Raw genomic sequence first — 25,181 nt, 5'->3', positions numbered from 1 at the left:
TGCTGGGTACCACAGGTGCCGCCAGGTGACACTGCAGGGACACTTGAGAGTACTTCCGGGCTGAAGAAAAATGTAATTGCCCATCTGACAAGTCACATGACCAGAAGAGGAGAAGCACTTCCGGGACAAGGACTATATAAAGGACTATGGGAGACCCAGCAAGCGAGCCGGAGTTGGGAGGGAGTGTGACGGAGCTGCTGGGAGGACAGGAGGCAACGTATTGTGTATTGATTGTCTTTGCATGGTGGTGAAGGTGTTTCGAGGCACCACTATATTTAAGAGAAGGAATAAAAGATCCTTTTGGTGCTTTTACCTGGTGGGTTTGAGGAGCGACAGCGCCCTCTAGTGTCACAACGTCTAGCTCTGGGGTTTTGGCCGGCCCCGTTTTCCATATTTAGTTGTAATTCTGAACTTTGCCTTTTCTTAATTTTCATCATTTTGTGTTGGTCTTTTGATTGCCACTTCAGTGAGGTTGTTGTCAACTTCAACGGCCATCTTTGTGGCGGGTCAATCATGACATCACCCCTGTAGCCCCACCCCTCCACCTTTATATTCTGCCAATCATGTTCTTTGTATCTGACGCACTCATTGACCGCTAAATATCAGTTCACCCGTGGAAGGGGATCTAAAGATGGACGCCACCCATGAGGTACCGCGTAACTCACCTTGAGGACTGTAGGGTGACGCAGAGAAGAATTCAAAATCAGTGTGGCGTCACAGAGCTGAATACTTGAAGTTCACTTTGTGTTTTCTTGCTTGTCATATTTTAGATAACATTTACATGTCGTACAACTACAGCCCTCTGGGTATTTCTCAACTGCTAAGGAGTTCAACTAGAAACTGCGACATTTGATTGAAACAAACTGTGGAAGGTCTCAGGTGTTGGACCCGGCGAGGTATCACACAGCTGGCGCGCACAAACAATTCTCTGTTCCACGTTCTCTCACAGCGCCATCTTGTTTTTATTAAAGGTGCCCCGACCCCGAGTCCCCGTCGTTAGGGACACCATCACAGTTGCCATGCGACGTCTCCAGGAAGTTACATCATCAACGTGACAACTCGTAAGTCGGTGACACGGCACGTTAGTCGTCCAACCCTGGAGCTGCCGTTTCAAAGTAGCTCCTCTTCTGGACTCGTTTCTGACGCTCTCCCCGCTTGTGCTTCTTGGCCTGAGCCATTTCTATTTTACATTCACCTTCGGAGTCCAAGTCAATTCCAAGCACCGTCTGCCCTGTCCATTGAGCTCACTTACCACAAGGCCACCCATTTAGCCCTCCTGCGGCGTATTTAACAAGAGGATCAAACGCGTGCTGTGACTGCGGCTCGCTGGTCCTCACATTTCTACTCCTGTGGTCTCTTGTGACGGCAGCCGCTCTTTACTTCTAAATCCCCGGCTGTGGCACCGCATTCACATGACAATATTCAGCAGACTTGGCCAGACTCTCCATTTTATTAAGGATTCCCATTTTCTCACAGTGCCGACCTCGATGCACATCACTAAAATGGCCACCCGCGCGTCAACATGCAATGCATTGCTCACCCCAAAACCGCAGAGCCCCCCTTTGACGTCACACCAGACGGCTGGGAGGAAAACATTCAGAAGAAGCAGCCCACCGAGTCCCAACGCTCTCCTCTTCAAAATACTGCAGCCCCCGATGGATGATCTTGATATAAAAGCACCCTGAGCCCCCTTAAGTGTATGTAAGGCACTATAAAGACATTGAATTAATCAGACGCGGCTTATGTGATGGTAATGGATCTCTCCACCGTGATGCCGCTGATCTGGTCAGACGTGATCTTAGCGATGATCTTGCGCTCCCCCAGTTTACTGGCCGTGCAGACCACCCTGGAGGCAAAGATCCCACCGGCTTTAATGTTCCTGGAATGGAAACAAATCAAAGAACAAGCTGCAGCTTTGAGTAGCCCCCCGATCTGTTAAAACTGAAGAGAGGCCAACAAACTCTGACGGCCCGGAATATAAAAAAAGGAAAATGGAGAAGCAAGATGGACGTACCCTTCGTCAAAAGTCTCGAGCTTGAAGAGGCCCAGGCCTTCCACGTGCAGCTTGGTGTTCTCCATAGGAACGCCGGTGTCGTTTTTAAATATGAAGGTACAGGTGAACTTCTCGCCAGCGCGGACCGAGTCGGGCATCTGTGGATTGGACAGAAACAGGAGACATCAAGTTAGGAATCGGTGGGTCAAGTGGGCAAAAATCACAAAAGTCACAGCTAGTCCCCCCACGGTGGGTCTCAGCCCCTGTTAGTGATGAGCCATACAGACGAGTGTCCATTTGCATGCACTTTAGTGAAACTCGCGCGACGATTCACTTCACCGGCAATTCTGCAATGCGAAGTGCAAACGGTTTCATTCAGGGGGTCTGAAGACGAGGACACTCGTTTGGGAACAACTGGAATTTATTTTTTATTTAGGCAGCACAAATCACAAGTCCGTAACTGCAGTCGTCGCACTTGTGATGTCAGTTTGAGTGGAGATGATCCTTCAGTTAAATACGAAATCAGCACCAATCTTTGGTGCCAGCCTGACTCCGTTCTAAGACGCTACGTCTACCCGTGAAACTGAAGACGCTGACGGCGTCACACGATTCTTATTTCTCTGTTTGTGCTTAGGTGTTGACCTTTACACTTACTCTGTTAATAGTAACTCCTGTGCTGCTCCTTAGCTTATCGTCTACTCTTTTAGCTAAACCTTCAATCTGCAGACTTGGGCCAAACGATATTTCATGGTACAGTACGGTGACAGTAAGGGTATCGTACGTCTTACATGCGCTCTAACACTCCCGGCGAGCTCCGCCACATCCACTCACTCATGTTGGCAAATCGGGTCGTTCAGAAAGGAATCAATCGCTGGCAAGCCGCCCGTCGCTCATTCACATCCAGCATGGGCCCGGTGGTTTGTGAAAGTCGCTCATCTGTATCCCATCATGCTCCTCTCTTCTGTAAAGGCCCACTTGCTGTTGTCTACGGCACTCTTTGGATTTTCCAAATTTCGGTGTCTCCCCGTCTTCGGGTTAGTTTCGCTCTTTTGTAAAACTCACCGATTGGCTCACCTCTCCAGCTCCACACTTATGTTCTTGATGGTCTGTTCACACAGCCCCATATTGCCACCCAGTTTGACCCTTCGGTGAGCTTACTTCAACTTTAATGGCCGGGTATGTGAAATGCACGACGACGTAGTCAGCCAGCGGCTCTTTCCCCTCTTTGGTTTCTCCCAGGACGTTGACCTGCACTTGGAGCTCGTCGTTGTATTTGGAGAGGAATTTGAAGTAACTGTCAGCGGGGATCTCCACAGGGACAGCGGCGCCTAGAAGAGAAGTAGGGTGTCAGAATGAAGGCGACGGTGTGGAGGAGCGGCGCACAAAGTGCTAAGAAGGCAAAGCCGCTGAGAAGAAGCTCATCACACAATGGTGGGGTTCATGGCCTCATCTGGGGAGTGAGCTGAAAGAAGAAGCCTTACTGCTTTCTGCTTGCACGATTATCTCGCTCGACATGGAGCCAATGCTCTCCACGGTGTTGCCATCATAGGTCTGCAGCTGGTAGCTGGCACTGAAGGTCACAGTCTTGACGGAGGTGGTGTTGTTGCTGAAGGTGATGTTCAGAGTCACAGGAGACCCAAGATGGACTTCCTTGGATTCAAAGTCCACCTTCATAGCAGGCCTCACCATGCTGTAGACCTCCTCCACAGGTTTCAGGCACATTTTTAAGGCGTTCTCTAGGGATCTTCTCTCCTCTGGTGAGCCTGAAAAACAAATCAGAGTCAGGTGATGGGGGCCACAGGCACAGACCATCCCCATCATAGGGGTCTGGCAGCAGCTGATGGAAAACACAGGCTAGGGCTGAGGAGCAGGGGGCTCACAGGGGGCTCACGGACGGCTAGGACTTACTGTGGCCAGTCTGAGTGACGCTAAACAGCACGGATGAAGGCAGAAAGCGCTCAGGGCTGGCACAGCTTGGGTTAGAGAAGGCCCAGCGGAAGTTACTGAACGTTCAGAGCCATCACATTGAATCTGCTCGTGTCACAGTTGTCATCATCGCTGGCTCTTATTTGCTTCATCACACTCTTTGTGGCTCTTAAAGTATAATACTGCTTCACCCCAAAACTGATAACCTGTTCATTACCTCACGTTGTTTCTAATAATGGCCAAGAACGTTTTTATCAAGATTGGAGGTCATACGCTGGGCTGGAATGGAGACCCCAGCCTGAACAAGAGCAAATGACATCAAAATGTCCATGAAATAATTTACTGGTGTCACATGTCAGGCATCCAATCAGACGCTCATAATGTCCCAAACCCAAGAATGGTGACTAAAATATTCTGGAATAAACCACTTTCTGACAATCCTCTCATGAATTACGGGGAGAGCGTGAGGTCGAGATCGAGATTAGAGGCCCGTCAGTGCTGTCCGGTCACACTGTTATGGCAGCAGGCTGAGAAGTCAGTTTTGTGAGCAGCAGAACAACAACCACAACCACATTTAGTTCTGTAGCACATTTTCATACAAGTGGTGTAGCTCTCTACAAGAAGATACAAATAAGATTAGGCCATACTAAGTACCAAAGAATGCAGTAAGGCCCGATGGTTGGGAGGACAGAAAAAACAAAACAAAAACTCAAGGGGGCTTAGAGAAAAAAAAAAAAAATAGATAAGACCACCCAGCCCCCTCTGGGCACAGAAAAAGGTGAAAACCAGGAGATCAAACAAGGCGATCATCAAGCCAAGATGTCAGACAAAAAGCAAAGGATAAAACAAACAAACACCAGCAAAAGGGTCAAACCTACAAAATAAAAAATTAAAAATGTGAAAAGTTTAAAGCAAAGGACATAAAACACGGTTTGGAATCCGCAACCTCGGACAAGGAGATGACTTCAGCAGACTTTTTAACCTGTCACGTTGATCACCCGCTGGTCACAGCTTCTGACGATACACCATTGGAAACGTGACAGGTGTCTAAAACAGCGGCAAGTGTTATAATATAAGATGGCGGTCAAATGCACCAAAAGAATGAAATTAAACGGCAGAATGAAAAATGAATGTCAGAAATGTATGACTTAGAAATCCCCCAGAACAAGCGTCAGATCATACAAGTTGGTTGAAATAAACACATAAAATTACAAACAGAGACGCGTCGTCATAAGAGCAGCACACTTACTGACTACAAGGGCGCGCCACGTGATGCCAACAGGGCAGGGTGAGGCCTAAGAGAGGTGAACTGTTAGAGAGTAGAAGTTAAAGAAAGGCGAGTGAAAACGTCATCAGGCGCAGAGTCGGCCTCGGCCAATTCAGTTTGTCCAGTTTGACAAGTGCTGCCATTGTGACAGAGCGCCATGAAGACAAATGGCCAGTCAACGACATGGAGGCAGGACTTCAATCCAAAGGCCTTGTCTCATTTGTGCACACGTCACTGTGTTATAAGACGGAGCTCCAGACCTGGCAAAACGTGTGAGGCCTCCAAGATAAACCACCAAAGCAGGACAGGAGCTTCACTGGCCTGTCCAGAAGAGGCTCACCCAAACTCTTACCTGCAGGCTTTGGCTTTTCCAGGCCTAAAAACAGGGAGTTTGCTTTTACAGTTCAAAATATTACAAAATGACCAGCAAGGGCGAGAGAAACCGTTAAAACTCCAGCTTGTAAACAAAGTGGAAATGAGGAATCTTCACGAACGAAAGAGAGAGATACGCTGTAACAAGTGTGTTCAAAAGAGCAAAAAGGATGTGCCTCAAAGGGTAACCCAAGGCAAACCACAATCCAAAAGCAGAAAATCCAAAGGAGAAACAAACCCTACGGATGTCACTAGACACTCAGGGCTCCACCACTGGGTTTCTCCTTCAGCTGGAGATTTAAAGCCAACAGCAGCAGCCAATAGCAGTGATGCCAGGGTGACCCCGCCTCCTGGGGCTCCACCCCCAAAACACAGGAAATGGCAGCACATTAAAAGAGACGGAATACAAATAGCCAAGGAATCTGACAGAAATGACACACAAACCACCCTTTGTCACACCTTTTTCATAGTGGCGTCTGCACATTTGGGGTACGGCACAGCTTTTAAACTCCTCCCTCTAAGGAGTCCTTAGCCCCCCCACTGATCTGCCCCAGATAATGAATGAAGTATGTAATGCAGGACAGATACATACCTAAATTTGGAAGTAATAGGAAACTAAAAAAATCTCCACGATGGATTAATAAAGATTTAAAAAAGAAGTTGCAAAGGAAAAAACTGCTTTATAAGGCATATAAGACTAATGACTGCAAAGAGAACCGTAGCGCGTATGAGAACATGAGGGCAACCATTAAGGAGGATATCAGGGAGGCTAAAAGACAGTTGGAGAGGAATATAGCAGATAAGGCGAAAGAAGACCCCAAGAGATTCTTTCAGTATTTTAGTAGTAAAAGAACAGTTAAGGAGGAGGTCAAGTTCATCAGGAATAGTAAAGGGGAATTAAAAGATACAGACAATGAAATAGCAGATGCCCTAAACTTACATTTTTCTGAGGTGTTTACAAGTGAGCAAGTGGATAACCTGCCAGAGGTAAACACAACTACTAAGGAGGTACTGAGGGATTTGGAAATTGTAGAGGGAGAAGTGCTGCTCAGATTAAATAAGATGAAATCAAACAAATCACCAGGCCCAGATAATATTTATCCTCGTGTTCTTAAGGAGGCTAGTGAGTACATATATAAACCCTTGACACACATTTTTAGGAAGTCACTGTGCACTGGAGAGATTCCAAAGGACTGGAAAATGGCAAATATCATCCCATTATATAAAAAGGGTGACAGGGCAGATCCAAGCAACTATAGGCCAGTAAGCTTAACAAGCATCACAGGAAAATTAATGGAAGGAATTATTAAGGATAAGATTGAGCAACACATGACAAGGACAGGAGTTATTCTGAACAGTCAGCATGGGTTCAGAATGGGGAGGTCGTGTTTTACTAACATGTTGGAATTCTATGAGGAGGCAACAAAAGGATACGATCAAAGTGGAGCTTATGATATTATTTATCTGGACTTTCAGAAAGCATTTGATAAGGTGCCACATGAGAGGTTGGGCATCAAGTTAAAAGAAGTGGGAATTCAGGGTGATGTTTTTAGATGGGTGCAGAATTGGCTCAGACACAGGAAGCAGAGGGTGATGGTGCGAGGAACCTCATCAGAACTGGCTGATGTTAAGAGTGGTGTTCCACAGGGGTCAGTGCTAGGGCCGCTGCTATTTTTAATATATATAAATGATTTAGATAGGAATATAAGTAACAAGCTGGTTAAGTTTGCAGATGATACCAAGATAGGTGGATTAGCAGATAATTTGGAATCCGTTATATCATTACAGAAGGACTTGGATAGCATACAGGCTTGGGCAGATTTGTGGCAGATGAAATTTAATGTCAGTAAATGTAAAGTATTACACATAGGAAGTAAAAATATTAGGTTTGAATACACAATGGGCGGTCGAAAAATCGAGAGTACACCTTATGAGAAGGATTTAGGAGTCATAGTGGACTCCAAGCTATCAACTTCAACAGTGTTCAGAAGCCATTAAGAAGGCTAACAGAATGTTAGGTTATATAGCACGATCTGTGGAGTACAAGTCCAAGGAGGTTATGCTCAACCTTTATAATGCACTGGTGAGGCCTCATCTTGAGTACTGTGTGCAGTTTTGGTCTCCAGGCTACAAAAAGGACATAGCAGCACTAGAAAAGGTCCAGAGAAGAGCGACTAGGCTGATTCCAGGTCTACAGGGGTTGAATTATGAGGAAAGATTAAAAGAGCTGAGCCTTTACAGTTTAAGCAAAAGAAGATTAAGAGGTGACATGATTGAAGTGTTTAAAATTATGAAGGAATTAGTACAGTGGATCGAGACTTGTATTTTAAAATGAGCTCATCAAGAACACGGGGACACAGTTGGAAACTTGTTAAGGGTAAATTTCGCACAAACATTAGGAAGTTTTTCTTTACACAAAGAACGATAGACACTTGGAATAAGTTACCAAGTAGTGTGGTAGACAGTAAGACGTTAGGGACTTTCAAAACTCGACTTGATGTTTTCTTGGAGGAAGCAAGTGGATAGGACTGGCGAGCTTTGTTGGGCTGAATGGCCTGTTCTCGTCTAGATTGTTCTAATTCTAATTCTAATTCTAAAAAAGAAATGAAGTAGCAGCAAGCAGCCATGGCCTACCTTCGGGGTGCTTGTACTGACTGGTTATGTCCTCTCGGAGGTTCTTGCCCACGGCTTTAGTGCTGATGCGCTTGCCCACCGCCATGGTGTCCACACGCAGCTTCACCATATTCTGTTGTGGAGTGTTGGGGTTGTCCACCCTCCAGAAGATGCGGTCCGCGTTGACCTCCGAAAGCACAAACTTGGTGTCGTAGACTAAATGGACGTCTCCGTTCTTGATGGCCTTCAGAGGGGCAGGTCCACACTGGTAGGAGCCTGGAAAAGGAAAAGACAGCTTTACTGGTTTAACTACAGGGGTCCCACAATGTTGAAGTCTCGTTAGCCCCAACTTTCATTAGCAGTGCTCATTTGACTCTGAAAGCAGAAGGTCAAAATCCCGCAGAGTCAGTCATCGACCATCTCGGCCTGCCCGGCGGTTAATGTGTGGAGTTCTCACCGAGTCCATTATCACAGTTAAAAAAGTCAAAAAGATCGTCAAAGCACACAAGACACGCACCATCAGTGAGTCCAACTGGAGTGGCGGACCTGGTGAGCCCCCAAAATCCAAATTTACAGACGATTAAAAACTGGACAAGACAGGAGGCCATCGAGCTCAGTGCTCAGCTCAGCTCAGCTTATCAAATATCTCAGTGTTGTCAGCGTTTGTGCTTAGGGTCTCCAACAGTTAGGATGTGCGGCTTGGGGGTCTGTCAGCTCTGAAGGGCTCTAAAGTGTCAATGTGTGAGGTGAAATAAGTTTCTAGGATGACACGTGTCACACAAACCTGCACATTTACTTTTATCGGTGAACTTGGCCAAAGTGCTTTTTGCAGTGAATGTTCACCGGCCACAAATATTTCCCTGAAAATTCACAGGACTCGCTCGTCACTACTTTTAGTCCCCTTCTGATCACCGCAACGTGAGTCAAACACACTGTGGGACACACTGAGTGGAGTGACCAGGAGGCGCGATTAAGAGTTAGCAGTGCAGGACACGCCTGCGCCCTCTGCTGCCCGATGTGTCCTGCCTGACCTTCGCTGAGCTCCTGTGGAGTGGCGTCAATCGCTTGCCATCCATTGTAGCCTTCTGGTAAGTCGGGCCTTTTCATCCAAACGTCATTCCACACATGGAAGTTCCTGCAAAAGAAACACAATTCAGTGCTAATAATGAAGAGACAAAAGGCACCAAAAGGGAATGTCCGGCGTACTCACCAGATGGAGTCGGTAGAAATGTCGTTGAGCATTTCACCTGCACGGTTGAAGAACACGTCGATGGTGAGGTTGTCTTCGGTGTCGTGGGCCGAATCAAAATTGGTGATGCTCCTGGCCGGGACTCCCAGACACCTCATCACTGCAGAAAGATGGAGACAGGGAGCAGAGGGCGTCAAGAAATACGGAGGTGCACTGAACATCAAGACTGCGGCTCAACTGGTGCAAAGGAAGCTGCCGGATCGAGTAAACACGTGTGCCCGTGACACAGAGAGAGTCAGTTATGCGACTCGTTTTGGAATTCTAGGAGCGCCACCATTTTGTTTGTTTCTGTCTACCGCTTCCACAGTGGTTACTAGGGGGTGTAGCCTACATGTCATTACAGGTGACGTCACGGCAGCGGCTGGCACTTTATCTGCTACTGCGATGGACACAAACCTTCACCGCTCGCTGCTGTGCCTTTCGATGTTCTCTCTGGCTTCGGACCCTCGCATCGTTCCCGACTTTGAATCTGCCCGATGTTTTTGACTCGTTTTCCTGCCACTCCTTTAAAATCACGAGGTTTCTGTGGTTTATTTTTTATCATTTTATTCGGTTTTAATTTTTGCGATGAAACCTCCCAGGGGGGCCTGGAATTCCTAACGGACCTCGTTACTTTGCCACAGTAAGTGTGTTGCACGAGACTATAAAGTAGGTGGCCCACCTGTAGTGAGAACGCCCGAGAAGACCCAGCACTGGCCGTAACGCACAGGCCTCTTGGTCTTGTAGTACTGCTGCAGGATGGCCGAGCTGCCCGTCCAGTAGGATGGTGGGGTGCCATTAGAGTAGTCTCCTGACCAGTTACCAATCAGCACTCCAGCGTCATCCTGAATGTTCACCTGGAGAACCACAAAACAGCTGACGTTAGCAATCTTGGAGTCAACAACAAGGAAATCAAGAAGTGCCAGCTGTTGGCATATGGCAGCACATTTCTCTCCTGTGCCCCCTTGCCTGACCAGGTTACTAAAAATCACAAAGACCTCCTTCTGAATCACATGCATATAAAAGGAGTGACCCATCAGGACGGTGCGGCATGGGCCGCATGGCAACCCCTTTTGGACTCACAGCAGCTGACATGGCCCTGGCGATCTTGACGGCATCCTTCCTGGTTGTCTGCTTCATGCCAATCTTGTCCAAGAGATAAAAGCAGCAGTCCAGTACACCTTCTTCAAACTGAGGACAGGAAAGACAGCAGGGAGCTCATGAGTCCACAGAGACAGAGAAGGAGAACACACACAAGACCAGAAGATCCTACCACGCGCAGCCAATTGATGCCAAATAGCCATAATGCCAGGCAAGAAACCTCCGGAAGACAAGAACTTTCATGGCATTTGTCCTGGCTGAGCCCAACTGTTCTCACATTTAAACAAATCAGAACAACTTTGACGAATGCAGACCATGCAGCCCAACAAGCTCGTTCATTCTGTACAGCGAGGTCCTCCAAAATAAAAGTGGGCCGAGATTTGAAAGTCACTGACATCCTATTGACCGCCACACTACTTACATGTGGAAGAAAAGCTTCAGTATTGGTGTGAAATGTGCCCTAAACAAGCTGCCAGCTGTGCCCCTCATCTTCTTGGTAAGGAGCTCATAATGTTAAACACTTTGATGAGGTCACATCTCAACCTCCGTTTGCTTAAACCCAGAAGGTTCTGCGCCTTCAACCTCGCGGCCTTCTGATCAGCCTGGCTGCTCTCCTGGACCTTCTCCAGCTCCACCGCAGGGGTCTTTATTGTAATATGGAGACCCAAAGTGCACACAGCACTCCAGGTGAAGCCTCGCCAGCTTTTGTGTCACCTCCTGTGACTTGTGTTTTATTTGTTCTAAGGGTTATTAGTGATGCAGCCTGTCATCCATCCAGTCTTGAGTCAACAATGGTGGGTGTTGACACAACCGTGGTGGCTCACCCAGCATATCCCCCCTGGCTGGAGCTCAAAGTTGTTTCCTGTTATTTTATGCCATTTATTTGGTTTATTATGTACATTTTTCTTTGCGTTTATTTGTCCTTGTCCCTTGTGCTTTGTGGGTGGTTCCATAGGGGGCGGGGCCACCTGCCCATCATCTCCAGGAACGGCCCTCTGGACTATTTAAGGGGGGACTTCCCATGGTTCCTGGCAGTTCATTGAACACATTGGAGCGGAGAGCTCTTGTGAGTTTCTGTGTCATTGCGGATGTCGAACCCGCGCTGTGTGTCTCGACTTTGTCTTTGGTTTTGCGTATTGGGACTGCGTAGTTGATTTTCTGAGCTTCTGCTCCGTCTTGACTTTCATTTTTTAGATGCTGTACTGGGACTTCATTTTCTCTGTTTGCTCTTTGCGCCTGCACAGACTTTTGTGGAAATAAACCTTTTATTTTTCTCACAATTTGTCTCGGCCCTTTGGGATTCTAGTCGGGTATTTCGATGGCGATGGGCAACATTGGAAGTGCGTCTGCAGCTGTGCTTTTTGAACTCATGACAGCAACCCTGTGGTGGCCTGGCACTCTGCCCGGGTTTGTTTCCTGCCTTGCGCCCTGTGTTGGCTGGGATTGGCACCAGCAGACCCCCGTGACCCTGTAGTTAGAATATAGTGGGCTGGATAATAGATGGATGGACAGCAACATTTTCATCATCTAAGTAACGTGGAGAAGCGAATAAAAAGGCAAATAAAATGTTTGTTGATATTGAAGGACGCCGAGCTCGGGTACAGAAGACCACGTCTGGGGTCCTGGGTGCAGGTCTGGTCAACACGCTACGAGAAAGACAGAGCAGCACTTGAGGCTGTGCAGAGGAGAGCAGCCAGGTGCATCATGGGATAGACTGGGACCGACTTGGAGAATTCAAGTGTTTAGTCTGAGCAGCGGAGGACCTCATTCAGGCCTTAAAAATCCTAAAAAAGGAGATCCCGCAGAATTCTTTCAACTTAATGGTGGACACCAGTGGAAATGACAAGGAAGTGTTGTAGGAATCTGAAATGGAGTTGGAGCCGGAGAAGTCGAGAGAGCAGAGCTGTCAAGTGGACTGAGTGGTCTCCTCTCGACTGCCCAGTTCTTATGTTCTTAGGACGGCTTGCTACGCGTTGCACAATCTTCTCCTAAGTCATCTCTGCCATTGATCTTACTGCCTGCTGGTGGACAGTAACTACGGCGGCTCGGCTCTCCTCCACTCTCTGATTTCCACAAATCCTGCTGCTCCACTGGGGTACAACAGCATTGGTGGGCCTCCCTCTGCTGGGTAAGTCGGTGGTCTTACTGTGATCCACCATTTTAGATTCAAGACAAGTCCAAACTAATATTTATTACCAATTCTAAATGTCGTTGTAGGCAACGGTGAAGATCGGTGATATGTCGTGAGTTGTTGTGGCCTGCGTGTCCAGTAAGCGGCCTGCTGATACTTAATCCCACATATAAAGCTAGATGTGTGTGTCCGTGTGTGTCCAGTATACAATCCCACACAACTCTCCAGCACAGACTCATCACTGGGGAGACCACAGGCCTTGTTTCATTTAGATGTCCACCCCGCTGACCGTAGACGAGCTTCACCAGGATGCCAGTCAATGTGGCACTGGCTTTTAAATTGTTGATTAAGGACGTCACATATCACAACATCTGGGGTCACATTCCTCTACAAACGGGCCGCTGCATCACAGCAATGGAGCACCGAAATGCCGCATTAAAAAGCGCGTTAACGATACGCTGCTACAATTCACTCAAAGAGAAGAGCCAAGCTGCCGTTTCTGAGGTTTCTCCCTGCATGGCTGCAAGTGTCCTTACCTGGCCAAAGTTCCACGGAATGCCCTCAATGCGATTGAAGGAGCCCAAGTACAGGTAGCCGGTGTCACTGAGCACGTACTCCTGCCTTTTGTCCTCTTCCTCCAGGTAAACCACGTCCTCTGAGTAAAGACACAAAAACACAAAACTCATCAGGCTCTGCCTGGCAGGACAGCATGGCGTCCATATTGCTAGTCAAGAATGGGCAGAGATCGTCCTTTATGCAGCTTTCACTTAATTCGGTTGACGCAGACAGAATCCTTACAAGAACTACAAAGTACGAACACCTAACTCCTGTCCTCAGGTTCTTACACTGGCTAACAGTTTGGCTTTTAACATAGAAAGCCTGAAATGGCCGAGGCTTGTCGTGACTTACAAACCTGAGCACACATTGAGAGCTCAAGATGGCGGCCTAGTTCAGATGCCAAGGGTTAATAAAATAACAGGAGGAGGTTGAGCTTTAAGTTACAGGACCCCAACACTGTGGACTGACCTGCCTGCTAATATAAGAGGTGCCCCCTTCAGGCCGGCATACCCTGACTAGAGCTGCGGGTCAGCTGTGCACACGGCATTTCTGTCTGTTAGTCATTTGTACAGAAGTAGAAGTAATCAAATATTTAGAAACCGTTACAAGCCCTCCTCTCAGTATCCTGACGTGGCGCTTCTCCTGCCAATAGTAGTAGGGTGCTGTGCCATGTTAGCCACTATGTATACAATGAGAAGTCGAGTAAAATGACGCCTTTCATTGGCTAACTGAACCGATTACAACGTGTAAGCTTTCAAGGAAACTGAGACCCACCCATCAGGCAGGTCATTTCCAAGATAAAGGACATGAAATTCACTCTGAAACCCCCTCAGATGGCAAGTTCATCATTTCTCAAGTCACAGCTGTCCCTTCACAGTCAGGCCACATGTGCCTCTGCCACGTGAAATCGTGTGCCTACGTTAAGCGTTTTCTACAAACGTAACAAATAGCTGAGCCTGTCCTGGCAGAAAACCCGTAGCAAGAAGGACGAGAAAAACACAACGCTAGCACAGCCAAGAGGGTCCCAGCGCCCTCGTTCACCAGTTCATGTGGCACATGCGCCAGGCTTCCTTAGCAGTGTGAGCCCATGTGAAGGAGGCAGATGGCATCCTCCATTTGCATGTGGACTCCCTTTAGGGGTCTAACTGAGGTGACCCTAACACAGGCCTGGCAATGGGCACAGACTGAATGGCGCGCTCACAGGGCAGGCGGGCAGGCTGGCTGGATGAATGAGTTGACATGTCACATGAGGTTGGCGGCTCAGTGGACGAGACGTGACATTACCTTTACACCAGGGATTGAAGAGCAGGTAGACGTCCTTGTCTGGTGGCACATACGTGTAGCTGCCCTTGTCTGTCACCGTGAGGGTGTACTTCCCCACTGCGGCATTGGGAGGACTTTTAATGAGGACCTCATACTAGCAAAAGAAAGCAAAGAGAACACACTTAGATGGTTCAGTTAAATCACAACTCCAAACCGACGTAGAAGTCACAGTGGCGGCTCTGAGGCTCAGGGTCTGTGCTGGTATCGCTAACACTTGCCAGCTCAAATCCCGTCGCTGCCAAAGGGGGTCCTACTCTGCTGGGCCCTTTACCTGCAATTGCTGTCCAACGGCTGACCCTGCACGCTGACCTTGTGGGGAATGCGAGAAATTACAAATTCCTAACACAAGACATCGTACGAGGCGGAATAACGAACAGAAATAAAAGAAACTTCTCTTCTTACTTCTGCTGAAACGTTCACTTTTTTATAAAGCTGCACAATGAGTCGAGTCAAACGACAACGTGGGAGCGGCGAGCGACTGAGCGATCAACCACGTGATCCGCCATACCGTCTTCTTACCGATGGATTTCAAAAAAACAAAAAACATCTGATGGGTTCACTAAAATGAATGGAAATCCTGAGCATGAATTTCAACGTAGAGCAGAAAACGTGAACACCTGAAGACGCTAAAGGACGCGGAGTGCGACCCCCTGGTTTGGCGTTCGTGTCTCGGCGGGTATGACTTTGTGTGACGACTTGCACTGAATATTATTGGCGTAGATATTTGTTTGGCTTCGTTTATGTGGCTTTAATATCTCAAAAGGCACATTTAAATGATTTATTTTCACGTTGTGTGTTTTTATTTAACGTCTTTGTTCAAGAAGGATTTTCATTATTTTTGGTCAACTCTTAAAGAACGTCAAGCTGCCATTATGGGGTTTCAGTGAGCAGTTAACAGGTTGCTAGGTAGCACTGCATGGTTACTAGGGAGCTCGTCCCAGCATGCACCATGACTTGCTTCACAAACACTTGCTTTACATTGCAGTGCAGCAACATCATCCCTGTGTCCGAGATTACGGATTTTAAACTGTGAAAAAGTTTCACTTTAGTGCTCTGTGTTCTGATTTTCTGGTAACGGCGCGTCGTTTTCTTCATCCTGATTTGATTCTCAGTCTTGGCTTGAGTTTCTGGGCCGTCGTTAACAACTCCTGCTTCACTTTGGTAACAGTTAAGGCCACCGGTGGTTGTGTTGATGGCAGATGAGCAGTCCTGTCACTAGTCAAGGCCAAACACTGAAGTCATGAGAAAACCAGAGTCACAGGCGCCAAAGATGGCAGACTGAATCCGCAATCTCGGATAACCAGGAGGTGGGCAACATCAGCCTTTATGCTTGTGGGAAATAGCAGAAATAATCTGAATTGAGGACGTAAGTCAGGAAACAAACACAAAGATCTTCAATTGGGAAATCAAAGTCAAATCTTTTATTAAACCAACACAAAAACGCTAAGTTAGTCAAAATATGTCACCAACGAATCGAATACTGGGAAACGAAAGTAAAAAAACGGGGCGCCAAGTGTCACCTTCATACCGTCACATCGCTGACATCGTATCTCATGACTTCCGATTGGACTGCCATTGCAACGCCACGACAAAAGGCACTGGAGAAGGACGCCAATAAGAAAGTGAAACAGAAAATGGGTATCAGCACTGGAGTTGGCATCTCAGAAATCAAAACACTCCAACGATCAGAAGAAAGCACAAGACATCGAAAAAGCGAACACAATCACAGGAGCCACTGCTCTGAAGACGCCACAAACTCCCAGCAGTCCCTTGGAGGGCAACAACACAGCAGCTGTAAGCACACAAGACGAGGACGCGCATGGCAAACGATAACGGCGTTAAACAAACACAAGACGAACACACTGAGAATAAAAACGACATTGAAGACGCGGCCAACCCCAAATCAGACTCCAGTCTGCCATGAAAGGATGCAGAAAACAACACAAAGACGTCCAAACAAACTCGGCTCGCTCCCAATTGGCAAGTGTGGCGGTGCCCACAGTGGGGTCCTCCCTTTGCTCCTGTTGGACCACCACGGCTGTGCCCTGCTTTCCTGAGATCAAGATGGGCGTGCAGCACACACAGGTGTTCGACTGGAGTGTGGCACCTAAACAGTCCTCTGCCATCATGCAGTTTGCTCACACAGTGTGGTACAGCAGCTAAGTGCCAAGGCTGCAGGTTCGACTCCTTACTGGGACACACAGACGACCCACCTAAAGCTTCATAAGGACTGTGGCCATCATATCGACCTCCATGTACCTTAAATCTCTGAGCTTCCCATTCTTGAATTGACTATCAGAGCTTATGAGCCAACTGCACGATCGCCCCATCACTGCCACAGCCCCCAGGCTCGCGCCACATCTTCATCCCGTCCACTCACCTCAAGTCCTTGGTTGGCTCCCAAAGTGGCTGTCCAGGCCCCAGAGAGCTGCGTCTGCTGCAGGGGGATCAGCACCAGGGTCTCCTTGGACTGCAGGGGTTGGGCGCCTGCGGATACAGAAGACGCCATTAGAGCCGTTGGCATCCACGTGCCATCTGTTCACATCTTAGTGGCACTGAAGGCCTGGTGGGCACCCACCTTGTGCTTGACTGCTTATCTCTGACTTTGATTTTGTCCCTTTAGCTGTCACACATTCTTCTGACTGCGTGGGACCCCCATAATTACCCTGGCTGGCACTGCCACTGTCTCTCTAGTTGTCCTCACTTCACCTCGTTTCTGTCCACACCTGTGTCACCAGATCACTTCTTCTAAACTTGTGTTGTCAGCTGCCGTCAGTCCTCGCTGTTGGCTTGTCAGCCAGGAGTGACAGCACGAGGACAATGAAGAGCAGCTGCGTCTTTGTGACAAGTGATGGTTACAGATAGTGACGAGTGAAATGATTGGCACAACTTGAATTCACTGCAAACAACTCAGAGCTTCACTTTGCACAAGAAGAGAGGCGCGTGACTCCACTCAGGACACCCAGAGGGGTCTTACAGGCCGCGGTGCCAGTCAAGTCAGCTTCTCTCTCAGGATTTATGTTCATGCAGACCACCGAGCCACTGGGGACGTCACACTACATGACTGCCCCCCCCCCCATTCACTAAGATCATGAAACTGAAGGCTAGGATTGACATTTTGTGACGGTGCCCAAACTGGTTTGATCTTGTCAAGGTGGGTCACAGACCACTAGGGTTGTCACACTAAATGAGTTTCTGTCACTGGCATGTGCTACGACTGCCACCGGGTCACTAAGATAGATTGAAATCTCTAACAAAGTCGTGTAGTGTGATGTGGTCTTACAGGAGACCACCACTATTTAGCTGTGCTGACATTTACTCACTTGGCAGACCCCTTAATCGATTGTGACTTACACAGCATCACACCTGGACCCCCAGCGCCACAACACTCACCCACAGCTAACTGGACACACAGCGGGTCGCCCTTCCTCAATGGCCGGTTCAGCCTCAGCCTGATCTTGAAATCCTGGCCGCGCCTCACAATCAGGGCCGGGTTGTCGTAGTCGTCGCTGTGGTGCCTCTTCCTGTTCTCGCTGGCACAGACGCTCAGGCTTTCCACTTTCAAGGCTGGCATGGCAAAGAAAAGAAGAGAGAAATAAAAAGGGCAGCACATGGAGAGACAATGCCAGTCAAGAAGACTCGGCTGGACAGAAAACACATTCACATGTAGACAGATGAGCCAACAGAAAGTGACAGTGCCACCAGTGAGGGCATCATGCCATTCTCTGGCACATCCAGGTGAGCAAAAAAAAAAAAGGGAGGGTGTGGGACCCTGGCATCTGTGGGGGACCCTGGCATCAGCGGGCACCAGCAGAATCTGAACAAACTACACAAGCGAATCCTGAGAAGAGGTGAGTGTGTCAACGGCCACAAGTCACAAAGACAACTGGGCTGCATGTCTGGCACCACAAATGAGCGTTTGTCTCCAAAGTCAGTCCAACATCAAGAAGCTGCGTGCTACCATCTTAAGCAGTCTGACGTCACAGAGTCACGAGGCCAGCAGCAGACGTCACATCTACACAGCCATCAAATTAAAAATGCCTGTTTAAATGTGAAGTAACTCGCAAAACAGCAAAGGCTTCATGACGAGTGACAAATAATCAGACACGGCAGACGTTCACTCAGAGCACGTCAGCCTGAAGTCCTCACAAAGCTCTGTGTCCATTACAAGCAGTCAAGACCCCCATGAGCCCCTTTGCCCACCCAGAAAGGAAAGACTGGCAGTCCGGTTTGGTGCCCACCTTCAGAAGAAGAACATAACTGGGTGACATAAAGTGAAACCTGCGGGGCATCAGGGCACAGGGCAGGGTAGCCTACTGAAGCCACCTGGGTGGCACAATTCAGTGTTGTGACCACAAATCTGTTTGAACTGGAAGTGAGAGAGAGAGAGAATGTGAAAAGAGCTACAGGACAGGTGTGAAAGGCGCTATATAATACACAGATAGTGTTTAAGGTGCTGTGTGACAGAGAGACGGAAAAGGCGCTATATAATGCAGAGAGAGACAATGGGTAAGCAGCTATATGATAGACAGACAGACAGACAGACAGACGGAATGGTGCTATATGATAGATAGATAGATAGATAGATAGATAATGAAAGGCACTATATGATAGATAGATAGATAGATAGATAATGAAAGGCACTATAGAATACTATAGACAGACAGATAGATAGATGGTAGGGCCTCTTTGTAACCTTAAAAGGGCACATTTGTAATTTTGGTAGGGGACTTTTGTAACATGCTAAAAAAAAGGACATTTTGTATCCTGAAATGGTGACATTTAATCAAATGTTTAACTGTACAGGTTTGTTGTCAGCTCCCCTCCTAACACTCCTATACATTTATTTTAAGCCCATTGTTCCCACAGTAGGCTGCAGCTCCCAATGCCATCATACTGGACAAAGACGTCTTATATAACCAATGGGCTGGTGCCATTAATAATGTAGCATTAGATTAAAGTGTTCTGATAACTGGCAATATGTATTTTGATTTATTTTTGTCATCCTACTCCTAGTATTTTTATTGGATGTATTCTGCGTGCCTGTACTGTACTCTTTGATGTTTGTTCATTTTTGTTTTTTGCTCACATTAGTCCTTGAGGTCTGTTGTGTAGTTGTACTCAGCCCTGTATTGTTGCTGCCTGTTTATTCAGAAGTAGATCATCCATTTTCAACTTTTCTGTTGTATTATAAGGCATAGTGGCAGTAGATTAAATGACAGAACTGCACAGGGTTGCCCAGCTGACATTGGACTGTGAGAAGCAAGCCCCCTGTGAGAGTGCAAGTGGCATGATGAACCCTAACCCTAACCCTAACCTTACTTAATAGAAACTCACAGGCCACGGCCTTCCCGGTCAATGTGATTTCTTTTAGAAAAATCAAAAATCAGAAGACAGAAACGCTAGAAGAATATCAGAGAGCGCTGACCAAACACTCCTGCTGTGGTCCACCATTCTGATGGTCCACTTTGACCGTTTATTCCTAAAAGTCTGCAGTTATTTGATTTGCAGGTCTGTCTCTGTCACGTTTTCATGTCCCCCATATGTCTGTTTGGCTTTTTGTACCACACTGCTGTGACATGCCGGTCATTTCAAGTGTCCCTTCAAACTGGAACAGCACATGTGGCTGCAGGTGTCGTCTGGCTGTCCAGTCTGTGGTGGCTGAATGGACGAGTTCTGGTGCTTCTGACGCTGAGTGGGAGGGAATCAGCAGGACAAAAATAACTGAAGTATTCGATAAAGCGACTACACTAATGATGATTCACAGTGCATTAGTGCCGAGCTTTCTTGATTTTAAATAGAGACGCGTCTTTTGATGTGATTTACACATGGAGTGGTGACATTCTCAGACCATCTCACACAAAGACTGGTTTTTAAAACAGGAAACTATTTGCTATTTTCTAATTCCAGATTTTGGGATGAACTTGTCCTGTGTCAATGTTTTTAATCTTTACTCTCTGTCTTCACACCTAAACGCTTATTCCAGTTTATCCCTTTCATGCTCCGCCACCTCTGTTTCTCTTCGCTCTTCGAAAACACTGAGAATTGAATGATATGATGGTCAGCTGACCTCAGTGGGCCAATCACATGCACTCCCTCAATTCTATCCTTATTATTACAAACTGCAGACAAACAGTCACTGGTTACGTTAGTTAGTTAGTTAGTTCACATTAGTAAATTAAATTGGTGACTGCATTGGGGGTCTACAACACACTCCTAAAAGTAGGCCTCATCCTGACAAATCCAGACGTCCTCACTAAGGTGGGCTCAACGTCCAAATGAAGAGGCCTGGAGTTTAAATTCTGTTTGACAAAATGAGCAACAATGAGACCCCCTTTTCAGTTCTGTCTGTCCTTCCTGCTAAACGTCTGCCCCTCCATGTGCTGCTCATCCCATCAGGCTTCTTCTATCAGAATTCTGCGTAGTTACATTTTATTACAACTGATTTATTTTACTCTCATTATTGACAGCATTCAGCTAAGCAGTTCAATGTCTTGCTTATCCGAGTTTTGTACTTTAACCTTTGGGTTAGCATTTCCGTTACTATGTGTTCTTATTTCACTGCTGTTCATGTTAGAGAATTGAAATACAACACGACATCTAAAACCTTCTGAAATACAACAAGCAGATCTGCGTGTGCGACACACTCAAGTCAAGGCTGCACACTCGAGAAACACAAATGACAGGAAAACAAGGGATGACATTCATGTTAGATTTGATTTTGAGCAATTAAACTAATTTTAACATACAGTATAACGTTACTTAAATAATATTGTATTTTGTACAGAATGACAATTGAATCTCAGCAAGACCTTTCACATTTAATAAAGTAACAGCAAACACAAAGAAAGGCCTGACGTTGAGGCCTTCTAATATGGCAGTCATCACGGAGAGAACTTCTCAAAGCCAACGTGAAACAAATGGCTTTAGTAGAGACGGGGTGGTGATTACAATCAGAAGATTTGAATTCTTAGAACGTTAATGTGGAGAATAAACTGTGGAGTAACAAATGGCGGCTTTATTGTAACTTGCAGTATTAGGTGTGTAGTGAGAAGTCCAGCAGAATGGCGCCTTAAACTGGCTGACTGAGCAGATTACAATATGAAGGCTTTGGAGGCGACTCGGACCCCTTCTTCAGGCAGATAATAGGATTGTGTGACATGCATTGATAATATCTGCCTGAAGAAGGGGTCCGAGTCGCCTCCAAAGCCTTCATATTGTAATCTGCTCAGTTAGCCAGTTTAAGGCGCCATTCTGCTGGACGTCTCAGCCCCTTCATAATGGCCAACGTGGCACAACACCCTCTACTACAGAATTAGATGTGCAAAAGAAACACAGTTGTCATTGTCTCCACATCTTTGTATATTCTTCACAACATCATGTGACACAGGGTGGCATGTTGGCACAGTTGTGCTGCCTCACAGTAAGGTGACCACGTTTGCCATTTGCATGTTCTCCCCTTGTCTGTCCCCCAGGTGTTCCAGTTTCCTCCCACTGTGCAAAGACATGCAAGTTAGGTGAACTGGTGATGCTAAACTGGGCCTTGTGTGTGTTTGCCCAGTGATGGACTGGCACACCGCCCAGGGCTTGTTCCTGCCTTGTGCCCTGTGCTAGCTGAGATAGGCTCCAGCTCTACACGAGACCCTGGTGTGGATAAGCGAGTCACAAAACGACATGTCATCATGCGACCCAGCTGTGTAGGTCATATCAGTCAGAACCTCTGAGCTTGTCCAATGTGTGTGTGTGTGTGAATACATCCTGGCATTGACAAGCATCCCATTTGGGTGTGGTTGCTGCCTTGCTGCCTTGCTGCGAGGATGGGCTCCTTCACCTTTGCTCCTGAACTGTATTAAGAGGCCTTTTAAAGTGAATACATGGTGAACAGATGGCTTTCTTTTGCTGATCAGCTGGGCAGCAGGGTGCCCGCCGGGTGGTCTCACTGCTTTACAGGTCCAGTAAGCCAAGTTTTATTAGCACACCTAACTGTTGTACATGTGAACTCCGCGTGTTCTCCCTGTGCGGAGAATTACAAAAATAAAGGGAGGTTAAGTTGATTTATGACTCATAATTGGCCCCAGTATGTGAATGAGTGGGTCACGCGTTAGCCTGCCACCTTAATAATAATAATAATAATAATACATTTTATCGATATAGCGCCTTTCCCATGTTCATGGCACTTGTCCAGGATTTGGCTGTCTGACCCTGAATTGGATTAAGTGGATCTGAGAGCAAATTATGTGTTATGTCAGATGTCTGAGAGCCTCAGTAAGTTACCAATAAATAGATAAATACATCACAGTATTCTGAAAAGTAATAGAAAGATGAAACACACTTTTTGGGGAAAAAAAGAATTACAAAAGAGATCTTTACCTTACTAACACTTGAAATTATAATATACAGCAGATGTTTTAGCCCAATAATGTCTGCACTGGAAATTCACATTCAGTTTATAAAAGCTTTATATATAGCGCCTTTCATAGCGATTACGAATTGTGTTACAAAGCACTTCACACAATACAGATATGTATGTTTGGAAAATTAAACACAGATATACTTAAATTGAGAACTATATGTTTGATTAAATGGAAAATCGGTAAGGTTTTACGATGAAGAAAACTTTATTAAATAACGTTTCCCGATAAATGTCCATCTAGGGGGCGCTCCAACGGTAAATAGCGGCCCTGAAGCCTTCTTCCGAAGCACTATCCTCTGCAGAACCTTACAGGAAGTGCCGGTTAACAATGCGTTTTCAACTTACAAAGATCCTTGTATTTATTTCTAATAAAACACAAAAAACCCGCAGATAAAAATGTTTTTAGGGAATATATGTGTAAAATCAAAAAAGATTTAAGCACACTTGTTTGTTATTGAAAGAACAAAAATCGTTATAAAGCAGTTTTCAAACGCTCACGTTGTGTACATAGAAAACCCCATAGAAAACAAAAAATATGAATAATTTAAAAAATATAAAATGAAATTCAATGCCGTTTGGAAGACTGAAACATATCGACATTCTGCACAAACTGTGAAAAAATCAGCAATCGGTGAAGTGGATCATGAGATTTTAATATGTTATTTAAACACCTCGAAGCAAGTGCACTTTGGGCGATCAGAAGGCTAACCTTGCAGGGCAACACGATCGGCAATTTTAAAGGTTGGTGACTTCGTAGATAATTAAGTGTCAATTAGTAATCGTATGTCTTCCCCCGGATAACTGCAATTTTTAACTTTTCTTCATGTTTTACAGGAAGGGAACTTTTGTACCTTCAGCACTACAAAATGGCAAAAAAAAAAAAGAAAAAAGAAAAAATTCTGGAAAAAAATGGTCATTAAGTCGAAGAGCAGATTACCATAAATACAAACAATGCAACTCCCAGTCTGAAAAACAAATTTGTGAAAAAAGAGAGAAAACAGTCCTACCATGCATCTATGGATAGATAGATAGATAAATGAAAGGCGCTATATGATAGATAGATAGATAGATAGATAGATAGATAGATAGATAGATAGATAGATAGATAGATAGATAGATAGATAGATAGATAGATAGATAGATAGATAGATAAGGCACTATATAATAGATAGATAGATAGAAAGATAGATAGATATGAAAGGCACTATATGATAGATAGATTGATAGATAGATAGATAGATAGATAGATAGATAGATAGATAGATAGATAAGGCACTATATAATAGATAGATAGATTGATTGAAAGGCACTATATGATAGATAGATAGATAGATAGATAGATAGATAGATAAGGCACTATATAATAGATAGATAGATAGATAGATATGAAAGGCACTATATGATAGATAGATAGATAGATAGTGTAAGGCATTTAATAACAGACAAGCATGTAAGGCGCTATATAATACACAGACAGACAGGCTGAGATCGATAGCACAATAGAAGACACAGAGACGGAGATGAAAGGCGCTATAAAGCGGGCGCTCACCCGGGTCACTCATGGCTGCAGCTGCACTCCGTCGTCGTCGCTCTCCTTCTCCCCTCGTCAGGCCTTTAAGTAGCTGGCAGGTTGGCTGGCGTCCAGGTGTGTGTGCAGTGAGTGGCAGGGCGTCACCTGCTGGCATGTCACCTGTTGGCATGTCACTTGCAGTACTTCAGTGGGGCTGCGAGGGAGACGGAGGAGATAAGACGTTTATATAAAGGTGCAGGCAGAGCAGGAGCTTTGTAGAGAATGTCATTAATCAGCCAAGTTGGCACACAGCAGACAGCCAGCAGTTCGGACAAAAAGAACGAATCAAAGAAACAACAAACGAGAAAGGAGACGCCACAAACAGAAGTCGACGATTCCGAAGGTGCCGGCGAGACGTCCCGTTCAGGCCTGTGTGTGTGTGAGCCTGTCACGTTTTTGATTTGGAGTCTGCGCTCGCCTTTCTGTCACTTTCCTAACTAAGTGCGATGACAGAGCGCAGCCCCGTGTGTTTGCACACTTTCAGCAGCACATTCCAGGCTCCCAGAGCCCAGCCTGACTTACGGTGGTCAAGCGACAGACACAGCACATTCCAATTCAGGTGACGAGGACACGCCATTGAGTGACGTCTGTGGTTTTTCTTCCATTTGACGGCCCACCGAACACAGCGCTAGCCAATAACTAGTCAATGAAAATGAATACAAAATGGCCAACAGAGTCGCCATCGG

General features: G+C 46.3%; 1 protein-coding gene across 1 annotated transcript; it reads right to left on the bottom strand.

The window, feature by feature from the left end:
• Nucleotides 1-1,430: 1,430 nt before the first annotated feature.
• LOC120515762 (protein-glutamine gamma-glutamyltransferase 4-like) lies at nt 1,431-24,798 on the bottom strand. Its single transcript, XM_039737050.1, has 14 exons — nt 24,475-24,798; nt 17,906-18,079; nt 16,893-16,999; nt 14,474-14,606; nt 13,168-13,286; nt 10,483-10,590; nt 10,082-10,256; nt 9,382-9,520; nt 9,203-9,306; nt 8,193-8,447; nt 3,475-3,756; nt 3,152-3,321; nt 2,015-2,151; nt 1,431-1,879 (listed from the first exon to the last, which is right to left on the bottom strand). The coding sequence occupies exons 1-14, from the start codon at nt 24,623-24,625 to the stop codon at nt 1,741-1,743; spliced, it is 2,193 nt and encodes a 730-aa protein (XP_039592984.1). The 5' UTR covers nt 24,626-24,798; the 3' UTR covers nt 1,431-1,740.
• Nucleotides 24,799-25,181: the final 383 nt, after the last annotated feature.

Source organism: Polypterus senegalus, chromosome 15 (assembly GCF_016835505.1).
Source record: "Polypterus senegalus isolate Bchr_013 chromosome 15, ASM1683550v1, whole genome shotgun sequence".
Taxonomy (NCBI): domain Eukaryota; kingdom Metazoa; phylum Chordata; class Cladistia; order Polypteriformes; family Polypteridae; genus Polypterus; species Polypterus senegalus.
This window is presented reverse-complemented; position numbering and strand designations above follow the sequence as displayed.

Coding starts and splice junctions, on each gene's coding strand:
- LOC120515762 (XM_039737050.1), bottom strand. CDS start 24,625: ATGCCAACAGGTGACATGCCAGCAGGTGACGCCCTGCCACTCACTGCA. Junction 13,287..14,473: donor CTTCAATCCCTGGTGTAAAG/GTAATGTCACGT, acceptor GTCTTTACTCAG/AGGACGTGGTTTACCTGGAG. Junction 1,880..2,014: donor CTCGAGACTTTTGACGAAGG/GTACGTCCATCT, acceptor TTTCCATTCCAG/GAACATTAAAGCCGGTGGGA.